At 44.5% G+C, this 12,521-nt stretch overlaps 1 protein-coding gene across 1 annotated transcript in view; it reads right to left on the reverse strand.

Annotated features, from left to right (window-relative positions):
* Positions 1 to 12,521, reverse strand: part of ALDH1A1 (aldehyde dehydrogenase 1 family member A1) — a 440,093-nt gene that overhangs the window by 48,051 nt on the left and 379,521 nt on the right. Inside the window, exon 11 of the mRNA XM_069228985.1 lies at positions 9,874 to 10,038. Within this exon, the coding sequence (XP_069085086.1) occupies positions 9,874 to 10,038 (165 nt within the window). The remainder of the gene's footprint in view (positions 1 to 9,873; positions 10,039 to 12,521) is intronic.

A 12,521-nucleotide genomic window follows, 5' to 3' on the forward strand; every position in this document is an offset into this window, starting at 1 on the left:
GAAGAAGCACCTGACTTAGCCCCAGCCCTGCCAGCCTGTCTGCTGTCCCGCTGTTTTGCACCAAAGTCGACTTGTCCTACAAGCTGCTGTACCTTCAAAAGCCTGGGAGGACTGTCTGTCTTCAGCAAAAACCCAGGAACTACCATTGTGCAGCAGAGCTGCTTCGTTTCATCTCGCAGGCACCCCAAGAGACCTGAGAAGAGTCCGGACTCCAAAAACCCAACACTGGAAAGTACCACTGCACCTGTGCCACCTAGCCCAAGCTCAAGTGGGCCAACTGTGCCAACGTGGTGCCCCAGCCCTCCAGAGACAGAGCCCACCTTGGACTTACCCACTGAGGACTTTCAGACACTACCTGCAGCTTCTGCCCGCTGACCCCCTTAACCACGAGAAAACCTGACTCCTCAGGGCACCTCTACACTCGTCACCCCCAGCCCATGGAGAGGAGGACCAAAGGTGTCTCCATGTTCCCGAGCATCTCTAGACTTGAACCCACCTGTTGGTTCTCCTTGAGTGGACTCCCTGTCCAAACCTGCAGCCCCCTTTCAACCGGACCGATCCCCTTCGACTAACATTGGGCACCCAATGCCATACTACACCTCTGCACCCGGCCGCCCCATTGCTTCCCGGTGTGACTTGTTGGTGTGGTACTGACCCTTGCCCAATACCTACCTTAAGTCTATTAGATTCGTCCTGTGGGTAGATATACTGTACCTTGTTTTTCCTTTTTAGGATAACATTACTGCTTCCAAAAATTGCACAGTGTCAACTTTTCAAAACTGTTAAGATTCCTCCTGCAAAACGTACTTACCTGATCATATTGATTCTGGTGCCTAAATATATATAAAGATACTTGTTATTTTTGTAAATTGGTGTGGCTCTCCTTATTGAGTTGTGTGTCTCATTTATTGACTGTGTGTATTTGCAGATGTCTAACACTCTTCTATGATAAGTCTAATGCTGCTAGACCACACTACCCTCTAAAAGAGCACCTTGGAATTGCAAGATCAAGCCCCTGTCCACTAGAAAGGGGACCCCTGGACTCTTTACACAATATATATCATTTTGACATATCATATGAAGAGCTAGAGTCAAGGCTAATTTACATATATCTGGGTCCAAATTGGGTGGCATGGTGGGTGTTAGAAATGGGGTCCTTGGTTGACAGTCAGGTTACCCCCTGTTCAAGCAAGGACCCTCACTCTAGTCAGGGTAAAAGAGAATCACCCTCAGCTAACCCCTGCTAACCCCCTTGGTAGATTGGCAGAGCAGTAGGCTTAACTTCAGAGCGCTAGGTGTAAAGTATTTGTACCAACACACACAGTAACTTAATGACAACACTACAAAATGACACAACACCAGTTTAGAAAAACAGGAAATATTTATCTAAACAAAACAAGACCAAAACGACAAAAATCCGACATACACAAGTCAAGTTATGAATTTTTAGAGATTAAACTCAAAAATAGCACTTAGAAACAAAAATGCTTCGATGAGATGTTAACACGGCATCGTGACGGAGTCGTTCCCAACAAGCCGACACCAGCGGCGCCGGACACGGAGTCGTGTAGACCCCCAAGTACAGTACCTTTGGTGAAGAGTAAAAACAAGCCGATGCGCGAAATCAGGGATCGCAGCGTCTGTGCGAAACATTGAATCCGTGCACTTCGAGCGGCGTCAGTCACGACGTGGTGCGGCGACTTCCACAGAGTTGCGGACTTCAGCGGGGCTGCTGCGGCGTCGGGGCTGCGAAGAGCGTCGCGTTCCAGCGAAGGTCACGCCGTCGGGTGCAGGCGGCGTTACCGGATTCAGCAGCGGCGTCGGTCCGGAGTCGTCCACAGCCGATTTCCTTGGATTTCCACCAGCTTTCCTTTCAAGGGCCCAGGGACTGGATAGGGCACCACTTGTCGGAGTAGGAGTCTCTCCAGAGACTCCAGGTGGTGGCAGAGAGAAATCTTTGCTGTCCCTGAGACTTCAAACAACAGGAGGCAAGTTCTAACTCAAGCCCTTGGAGATTTCTGCACAAGATGGAAGGCACACAAAGTCCAGTCTTTGCCCTCTTACTCTGGCAGAAGCAGCACTGCAGGAAAGCTCCACAAAGCACAGTCACAGGCAGGGCAGCACTTCTTCCTCGGCTATCAGCTCTTCTCCAGGCAGAGGTTCCTCTTGGTTCCAGAAGTGTTTCTAAAGTCTGTAGATTTGGGTGCCCTTCTTATACCCATTTTAGTCTTTGAAGTCACCTTTCTTCAAAGGGGACTCACACCTACTTGTGAAATCCTGCCTTGCCCAGGCAAGGCTTCAGATACACAGCAGGGGGTTGGAGCCGGTATTGTCAGAGGCAGGCACAGTCCTTTCAGATGAGAGTGATCACTCCACCCCTCCCTCCTAGCAGAGATGGCTAATCAGGAAATGCAGGTTACACCCCAGCCCCCTTTGTGTCACTGTCTAGTGTGAGGTGAAAAACAACCCAACTGTCAAACTGACCCAGACAGGGAATCCACAAACAAGGCAGAGTCACAGAATGGTTTAAGCAAGAAAATGCTCACTTTCTAAAAGTGGCATTTTCAAACGCACAATCTTAAAATCAACTTTACTAAAAGATGTGTTTTTACATTGTGAGTTCAGGGACCCCAAACTCCACATGTCCATCTACTCTCTAGGGGAATCTACACTTTAATCATATTTAAAGGTAGCCCCCATGTTATCCTATGAGAGAGACAGTGAAAAACGAAATTGGAAGTATTTCGCTGTCACGACATATAAACCACATTACTATATGTCCCACCTTATCCATACACTGCACCCTGCCCTTGGGGCTACCTAGGGCCTACCTTAGGGGTGCCTTACATGTAAGAAATGGGAAGGTTTAGGCCTGACAAGTGGGTACACTTGCCAAGTCGAATTTACAGTGTACAAATTCACTTACAGACACTGCAGTGGCAGGTCTGAGACAAGCTTACAGGGTTACTTGTGTGGGTGGCACAACCAGTGCTGCAGGCCCACTAGTAACATTTGATTTACAGGCCCTGGGCACCTCTAGTGCACTTTACTAGGGACTTAATAGTAAAACAAATATGCCAATCATGGAGAACCAATTACGTACACATTTTACACAGAGAGCATAGGCACTTTAGCACTGGTTAGCAGTGGTAAAGTGCTCAGAGTTGAAAAGCCAACAGTCAGGAGGCAAAAAGACTGGGGATGACCCTGCATAAGCAAAAGTCCAACAGTGGGCAAAAAAATCGATGGATTGGGAAGCAGCCCAAGTGATTGCCAGTGGCTGAGGTTAATTCAAGCATTCTATTAATCACCTTGCTGTTTTCACATTTGCCACCCTAAGTGTGCCAGATATGGCACGGGTCCCAGGCTCACTGTGCCACCGGATTCAAGATAGTCCGGCTGATTAGTGGGTGATACACCATAACAGGCCCTAGGATGCTTGTTTCTGGTCCAGGGAGGACCTGGCCTGGCAGTTTGGGATGAACTGTTCCCATGGGAGCAGGATCAAGACTGATTTGCATATGGCTGGATCCAAAGTGGGGTGGCACGGTGGGCAAAGAAATAATGACTTGGGATGTGGCTTGAGCCTTTGCCAGTGGCTGAGAATAATTCAAGCATTCTATCCAACACCTTGTTGTTTTTGCATTTGCCGTCCAAAGTGAGCCGGGTATGCCAAGACGTGGGTCCCTGGCTCACTGTGCCACTCGATTCAAGCTAGCCTTGCTGATGAGGGGTGATACACCAAAACTGGTCCTAGGATGCTTGTTTCTGGTCCAGGGTGGACCTGGTCTGGCAGTTCGGCTGGACTGTTCCCAGGGGGAGCAGGGTCAAAACTGATGTGCATATGGGTGGGTTCAAACTTGGATGGCATGGTGGGCAAAAAAATGATGACTTGGGATGCAGCCTGAGCGATAGATAGTGGCTAAGATTATTTCAAGTATTCCATCCATCACCGTGTTGTTTTCACATTTGCCAGCATAATACCAAGATGCACTGTATGCTAAGGAGATCCAACAGATGCTAAGACTGCCAATGTAGCAGTTGAGGATGGCATATGGGCCACCAGAATGCCAAGGGAGTATAACTTGCCAAATATGCCAACAATATGCCCAGGCAATCATTATAGTAACAGTAGCCACTATAAGAGACAAGCCATGCTATGATAATTACAATGTGCCAAGACTACCAATATTTCAGAAATAGCCATTGTAATATCGAAATGTGAAAGATACAATGTGAGCCACATACCCTTAGGCCAGGAGTAGTGACAATTAGGCCCGCAGATGTCCAGAAATCATCACAAACACCCAGAGAGAAGACTTGACTGCACATGCGTATGTAATCGACACATACAAACAGCCACATGCATATATGAATGTACAAACATACAAATAATCACTTATACCAACATACAAAAGAACAACTTCACACATGCACATACATTACCTTAGTTCCTACAGCCCTGCCGACTAACCTGCAAAGTAGTGGCTGCTGATTTAGGCTTTGTAGTGCTTCCCTAAGTCATGGAAACACCACGTCTTTTATGTAGCGTGGTTTTCCAGTGATAAGAGATGGATCATGTGGGTGATTTCTGAAACTATACCACATGAAATGTTGCCAGGCCTGTCCACCACTTAAGAAATAGAATGCTGCAGCCTATAACTCTCTTCCTTTTGACCCAGACAGGGCACAAGGGAAAGCAAAGGAGGAAGTGGTTGCCGCACATTTACTGTCAAGGTGAGGGCCCTGCCTTATTGCACTCTTGGGTGCACCTCTCTCATTGTCAATAAGAAAAGAAAGCATGGACTGAGATTTTGACAAAGCATTGGTTAGAGGATTCTTTGAACCTACACTAACGTTTGGAATGGATTATGTGCATAAAAACAACCTCACATGCTTGCTTACACCTTTAGAGAAGAGCTTCTTAGGTCACACTGAGGATAGGAGGAAAGCATTACAAGAGAAATTAGAAAAAGGCTTAGAGAAAAGGACTTACAAGAATGATTATGCTTACACTGCAGTAAAGACGGGAGGGAAATCCGCTTTAGATGCATTACACATAGAGAAGCTTTGTATATATAGGCCAAAGTCGCACACTGACACTTTATGTGTGGGTACGAGTGACTGTAGGCATGTGTTTTTGTTTCAGAGTAAATGGACTTTTATGTTGAATGGTCAGGACCCTGCGATTCCAGGGATTTATTATATTTGTGGACTTAATGCTTATTACCATCTTCCAAGAGGATGGTATGGGATATGTTATTTGGGGATGGTATTCCCAAAGATTTATCAAATAGAGGATTTGAAAAGGTTTCCAAAATTGACTGAATTACACCATAAGAGACAGAGGAGGGAGTCCTCTTCTGCGGTAGTGAGAGATATATTTGGTGTGGTGATTCCTTCACTGGGAGTCATTCTAAATTCAATCAAGATTCGAAAGTTGTCTACTATTGTGGATAAAATGCTGACAAATTTTACAGGGGTAATACTCCTGATAGATACTGAATTGGCTGCGGATACAGCTATGACTCTTCAAAATCGTCTTGCTTTAGACATTCTTCTAGCGAAGGACGACTGAGTCTGTAAAATGATTTACTATAGGCAGTGTTGTTCGTATATCCCTAATAATAGTAGAGAGATAAGAGACTTAGGCCCTCATTATGACCTCGGCGGTCTTCGAACCGCCGTGCTGAAGAACGCCAGTGCAGGCGGTTTTCTGTGCGGCGTATTATGACTGTTGGCAGCCCTCTGTCCTTTTTCGGATGGAGAGCCGCCAGCAGCCATACTGGCGGTCGGCGGGGAAGTGGAGGTTGCTCCACCTCCACCGCCCTGTCATCAGAACACAGCCCACTGAATCACGTCCCATGATTCGGTGTGGCGGTGTTCTGATGATGGGGAGCTGGTGGTGGAGCAGCCCCCATGGATCCCGTCCCCTCCCGGAGGATCAGCAGACAAGGTAAGTTGATCGTCCATTACGGGAGGGGGCCGGGGGGTGTTGTGTGTTGTGTGTGTGCATGGGTGTGTGTGTGTGAGTATGTAGAGGGGGTGTGTGAGTGCGTGTATGCATGCGGGGGTTCTGTGTGTTTGAAAATGCGTGCATGTCTGTCTGTGAGTATGTGTGGGTGGATGTCTGTATGCATGTGTGCGTGTATGACTGTGTGTATGTTTGGTATGTTTGTTGGTATGTGTTATGGTGGTGTCTGTATGCGTGTAGGGTGGGGGTGTGTTTCAATCTTGGGGGTAGGGGTAGGGAGTGGGGTCCTGCCACCTTTGGAGGGTAGCAGGGGGGTGGGGAGTGTGGGGGAGGACTCGGGGTGGGGATGGGGGGTGGGGGAGACCCCTATCAGTGCCAGGGAACATATTCCCTGGCACTGAGAGTGCCTACCTCTATGGATTTCATGGCGGTTCCAAACCACCCGAAATCCATGGCGGTATGCAGAGTCGTGATATCGCCGGCGGTCTGGTGACGGCCACCGGGCTGGAGACCGAAGTCTCCAGCCCAGCGGTTGTCACCGTCCTGGCGGTCGGAGGGGAGAAGTGGCAGATGACCATGGTGGTAACTGCCATGGTTATAATTCTATTTTTTTTACGCCGGTCTGTTGCCGGTATTACCCCCACTTCTCCCCTATCAGCCAGGGTCATAATGAGGGCCTTACTTACTAATCTGACTAAGTCAAGTAGTGATTTAAAGGAATTGAAAGAACCAGGTGTTTGGGTAAAGGTTGATAAAGGGTTTGCTTCAGTGGGAAATTGGCTTAGTAAAATTTGGAATGGGGTGCTACTAAAAATTATACAGGTAATATTAATTGTGATAGCTTGTCTATTAGGAATATGGGGATTATGCAAATTGTGCCAAAGGATTACATTGAAAATGTCTAAGAATAATCAGAGGAGGTACAAACGAAATAGGGAAAGAACCTTCAGGGAAAATTGGAGAAGAAGACAAAGGCCCTCATAAGGAACACAGCAGTGTTTACCACCCTGTTCAGGCTGGCAATCATTTAACTGACCGCCAGCACCCCTGAGACCCCGCCGGCCGCATGAAGAACATTCTGCTGGGGCGACGGGCAGAAACATTGTTTCCGCCCGCCGGCCCAGCAGAAAGCATGGCCGGGACGTGGAGCCGCCTTCAATGCCTCTGTGCAGTGGGTACATCTGCACCCGTTGCACAGATCACTGCCCGTAAATCGGGCAGTGACCTGCATGATGGGGCACTTGCCAGGGGCCCCTTCCCAGCCCATGCCAAGTGCATGGGCAGTGCAGGGGCCCCCAGGGGGCCCCAGAGCACCCCTTCTGCCAGCCTTTCCCTTGATGCTCTTATTGATTTGTGTTAATGCTCTAGAGTGTACCATGATGCAAGCTTTGAGTAGATTATGTTTTTGGCGTCTTCTAACTAATTAATGCTGTTCGTATCTGAACTGAATTGAGTTTGAATTAATCTCATGACTTAGTATTGTAACAAAAAGGGAAATAAAATTACTAAAACGTATATTGAGGTGTGGTTATTCCTGGCTGAAAAGTCATGGTGTGATGTTTATTGCTTTTATTAATTATTGATTGATGATTTGTCTAATGGTTATTAAAATAAAATTTGTGAATTGACAACTGAACTGTTGGTCACATAATAGCTAGGATACTCCATGCGAATCAAAAGTTTCATTGACCTATACGCGTCACCTTGTAAACGTACATATTAAGGACTGACGCGCTAACAACCCTAAGGTGCAGTGTCTGAATAGTGTGTTAATAGTGAAGAGTGATAAATGGTGATGTGAATAAGGTAGTGTGGATTGGATGTGCAGATATAGGGCCAGATGTAGCAAAAATCTGGATTGCGACTCGTAAATTGTGTGTCAGACCAACTCGCAGTTTGCGAGTTGCAATCCAGAATGTAGGATGGTGTCCCTGACACCATCTGCGACTCGCAAGGGGGTTGCAAAGGCCCACCTCATTAATATTAATGAGGCGGGTCGCAATTTGCGAGCCCCTTGCGAGTGGCGGCACTCACAAGGATGGTGGCCTTCTGGAGACAGCAGACCACCATGTCTGTGACTGCTTTGAATAAAGCATTTTTTTTTTGTAAGCAGCCCTTTTTCCTTAAAGGAAAACGAGATGCATTACAAAACTAAAAAATGAAACGTTTTTGTTTCATTTTTTCAGAGCAGGCAGTGGTCCATAGGACCACTGCCTGCTCTAAAAAATTTTTTTTCATACCATTCACAAAGGGGAAAGGGTCCCATGAGGACCCCATCCCTTTTGCGAATGGGTTACCACCAGTGTGACACTGGTGATAACTGCGATTGCTTTGTGACTGCATTTGCGGTCACAAAACAATACAGCACCGCGCTGCGACTAGCAATTAGGAAGGGGAACACCCCTTCCTAATAACGATACGCAGTCCTGTTTTGCGAGTCAGTAACCAGATTACTGACTCGCAAAACGGGGATTGGGCATCGCAATGTGCTTTTTGCACGTCGCAAACAGCGAAATTCGCTGTTTGCAACGTGCAAAAAGGTTTGTACATCTGGCCCATAATGTTCTGCAGCACTATTTGAATGTGTGCATGATAAATGCAAATGATGGTGTTAGGGAAGAGACAATGTCATGCTTACCTGGCTTATGTACTTTGCCTTGCTTTGGTTGAGGCACAATGACTCATGCATGTGTCATGGTAGCTAGCTGTTATTGGTCTTCTGGGATGAGCCAAAGAGGTGATAAGAGCCATGCCAGGTCAGCAGCTGCTGCAGGAAAAGTGGAACTCATTGGAAATCAGCCTTGTGTCCCCGGGCCCAATATAATGATGATGGTTCCATGCCTTGGTGTTGGAACCGAGCTAAGATTGTGGCCCCAGTCCATGATGATGTCTGCAAGCTAGGATAGCATGTGCAGAGGAAAACAAGGAAGGTTATCCAATCCAAGATGATGACAGTCATTACCTCTTGTTAGATTCAGTTCAGCATGAAATACTTTGATGTCCTTCCTTAAAAATGCCATCTGAAAATACAATATTGTCCAGCAATCCTATCTTTAGCTGTTCTGGATCTCAACGTTCCCCTGGCTGGTTTCGTGTTTGTTCCTGCTTTTACTGTTCCTGGTTAGTCAAATTTCTTCTAGATTTACTACTGTTAGTTTAGCTTGAAGAAATGGAACCTGATTAGGGGTGGAGGAGTCCTCTAATCTAGTAAATCTAAGGAGACCTTCGTCTGTAACCTGATCAGGTAACTGGCCAGGGGATATTGCCACATTTACGTGTTCAGAGCATCCCTGAACCATGAGATGCCGGGATTCATTTGGCATACCAGCAAGGGCTACAATATTTAAGAAATTCTCCTATTTTAAACCTATGGAGTGATAGCTAGTTCCCTCTGAAAATGTTACTAAGACATGCATGGTTTGTAGCATTTGTTTCAAGATTTTTCTTGGCATAGTCCCGCTACAACTTCTATTTGAGGTGGGGACAAGCTAGCTTACATGATCAATATGGAACCAATGTTAAAACATTTTCTAAGGGGAATTCTAGCTGCAAGCATAGTTCTGCTAACAAACGTTAATGATGTCATGCTCCCCATAAACCTTCTGGGGCTTACACCATGTTTTCTGTTCCTCCTCAAAAATTAGTGAAGCTATTTCAATAAATATGAAACGTGATCAGAAAAATACAAGATAATGAAATACCGTATTTATCGGCATATAACACGCACTTTTTCTCCCTGAAAATAAGGGGCAAATGATGTGTGCGTGTTATACGCCGATATAATGTTAAGGACCCATAGTACATTCCGAAATTTAAGTTTATGAGGTGCGTGTTATACGCCGGTGCGTGTTGTACGCCGATAAATACGGTAGGTATAAAAACTTGATTAATTTGTTTACCTCTTCTTTGGCAATGCGCATGTCATCTTTCACATCAGAGAACACAGTAGGCTCAATGAAGAAACCTTTTTTTCCCCAAGCACAACCTCCACATTCCAGTTTTGCTCCTTCTTTTTTCCCACTTTCAATTAACTCAAGAATTCTGTCAAACTGTTCCTTATCAATCTATTAAAACATGAAACAGAAAAAAGAAAATAATTAGTAGGTCGAATTCAACATACAATACTCCCAGTTAAACATCATCATGATTACTTATCATAAAATTATCCATTCATTCATGCATCCATCCATCCAGCTCAATGTCTATCACATAGCCCATCTGTTCCTCTATTTACACAAACCTAAAGTAAATCACTTTTCAAACAAGGCCATTAAGCTTATGTATCAATAAATAAATGCCCTCGGTCACAAACTTTAATTTCTGTTCGCCCTGTTATTACAGAGAAATGTGCTGGAATGTGTACCTGTCACATTTCTCTTTACCTGCTGGAAAACTGACTGAGCACAGATATGTTGTTCTGAAAGTCACAATTAATGTAAAGGGTATTACTGTCTCCCTTTTCCCGAAACACATTTCAGACCCCTGCTCCGCTGCCCGACTGCTCATATATTAGCTGGATGGTGGTCTACTAATTTGGAGTGCTAACCATTTGTATGGGTAAGAGTGGAAATGTAAATCTAAACATGGACCGTTCTGGGCCTTTTAATCCCCCTAGTTTTCTATGCTGCTCCTATATTTGATGTGAGCATGCGAGGATGGGAGCCAGAGGGAACCTGGTAACACTGACAGACCCTCACCACCAAGCTTATATGAAAAAGCATAACAGTGCAGCATTAATGCATTGACTCCTTGTAAGGCAGAAGATCGAGTAGGGATTGAGTAAAGCATCATGCCCTCAGTGCTTGGCTCTCCCACTAGCGGTAGGTTAGTTTTAGGCACTTGTAGCAAAAAATGTCCAGCTTATTTCAGGAGATGAGTAGTGTCATTAAAAACTTTCTGACCATGCATGTGCCTGTATTTATAGATGGACTTCTATAGAAACTGATAGAATTAAAAACAATGCACTGTTTGATTAGCAGGCAGTACACTGAGTGCATTACTTGCGATGCACGATCAGACTCAATGACACCCTGGCAGCCACAGTCTGATCAGCTGCAGTCTATGCAAACTGTCCTTAGGCAGATTCAGATATACTGTCTATTTGTTCCCAATATGAAATCAGCACTTATTAATTGAAGCAAGGTAGCCCAGTGTTAGTCTATTAGAAAGATAGGTTTTACAACAGTGAAAAACTAGTGTAAAACCTAATCACACGTCCTACCTTTTAAATACCATTCATCCCACCCTAGGAGCCCGTAGGGTCTCTTTAGGGTCTACTTTAGCGGTGGCTTATAAATAAGGTTCCCAGTTTTCCGATTTCACTGATTTTTACAGATAAATACAGAAAGAAAGCTTTGTATTTATTTTCTGTATTTATTTTTAACAGCTGCAAAATACAGAACAATCTGGCTTCTTTTAAGTAAATGTACATGCTGTAATTTATGAATTCCAGGCCAATAGCTGTGCATATTGACAACATAGGGAGTTAGAAAAACTGGATGAGATTTGCTTAAATTACTGCATATCTCAAGGTATGCTTAAATTATAATGCTTATAGTCTCATATGGGTCGGCTTCTTTATAATATTTGGCTGTTAAATGTGCTGAAACATGACCAGCATAAAAGTACAAGTGCATGTTTATTTCTAAAATAAATGTGGAAATACACAAGCTCTGGGTTCATTTACTCACAAATTCTAAATAAGAATGGGTAAACACCAATATCCAACAAGATGTCCTGAAAATAAATTTGTATAAATACAGATGGACGTGTTCAAAACACAAAATATCAGAAAACTGGGAGCCCAACTTATAAGTATTAAAAAGGAATGCTTACACAAGGCAACATGTTTGTTTTGCCTGGTTGATATGACAGTTTAGAACTGCACTACAGACTGCAGTGGTAGGCCTGCGACATGTTTTAAAAGGCCACTTTAGTGGGTGACACAATGAGTGCTGCAGTGCACTAGTAGCATTTAATTTACATGCCTTGAATACATGTGATACCATTTACTAAGGAATTACAAGTTAATTAAACGTATCAATTAGGTGTGGTCTAATTTTACCATGGTTTAAGGAGAGAGATCAAACACTTTGCCAGAAGTTAGCAGAAAAATTGTGATCAGAGTCCTAAAAGCCAACAAAAATGGATGCAGCAAAGGATTGCTGAGGAAGGCAAAAACTGGTGTGACCCCACAGAAAGGGCTATGTCCAACAGGAGACATTTGCACAAACATAGACACACCACCATTGGAAAATTTAAAATGGCACTGTCCTACTAATCTCCTAAAATATGTTGGACATTTATTAATCCATGCCCCTAAAACAAGCCATGTCAGAGTATGTTGCTGGTACTTCCAGTATGCTTAAATTACTGCATATCTCAAGGTATGCTTAAATTATAATGCTTATAGTCTCATATGGGTCGGCTTCTTTATAATATTTGGCTGTTAAATGTGCTGAAACATGACCAGCATAAAAGTACAAGTGCATGTTTATTTCTAAAATAAATGTGGAAATACACAAGCTCTGGGTTCATTTACTCACAA

The sequence above is a fragment of the Pleurodeles waltl genome, chromosome 1_1 (assembly GCF_031143425.1).
Source record: "Pleurodeles waltl isolate 20211129_DDA chromosome 1_1, aPleWal1.hap1.20221129, whole genome shotgun sequence".
NCBI lineage: Eukaryota > Metazoa > Chordata > Amphibia > Caudata > Salamandridae > Pleurodeles > Pleurodeles waltl.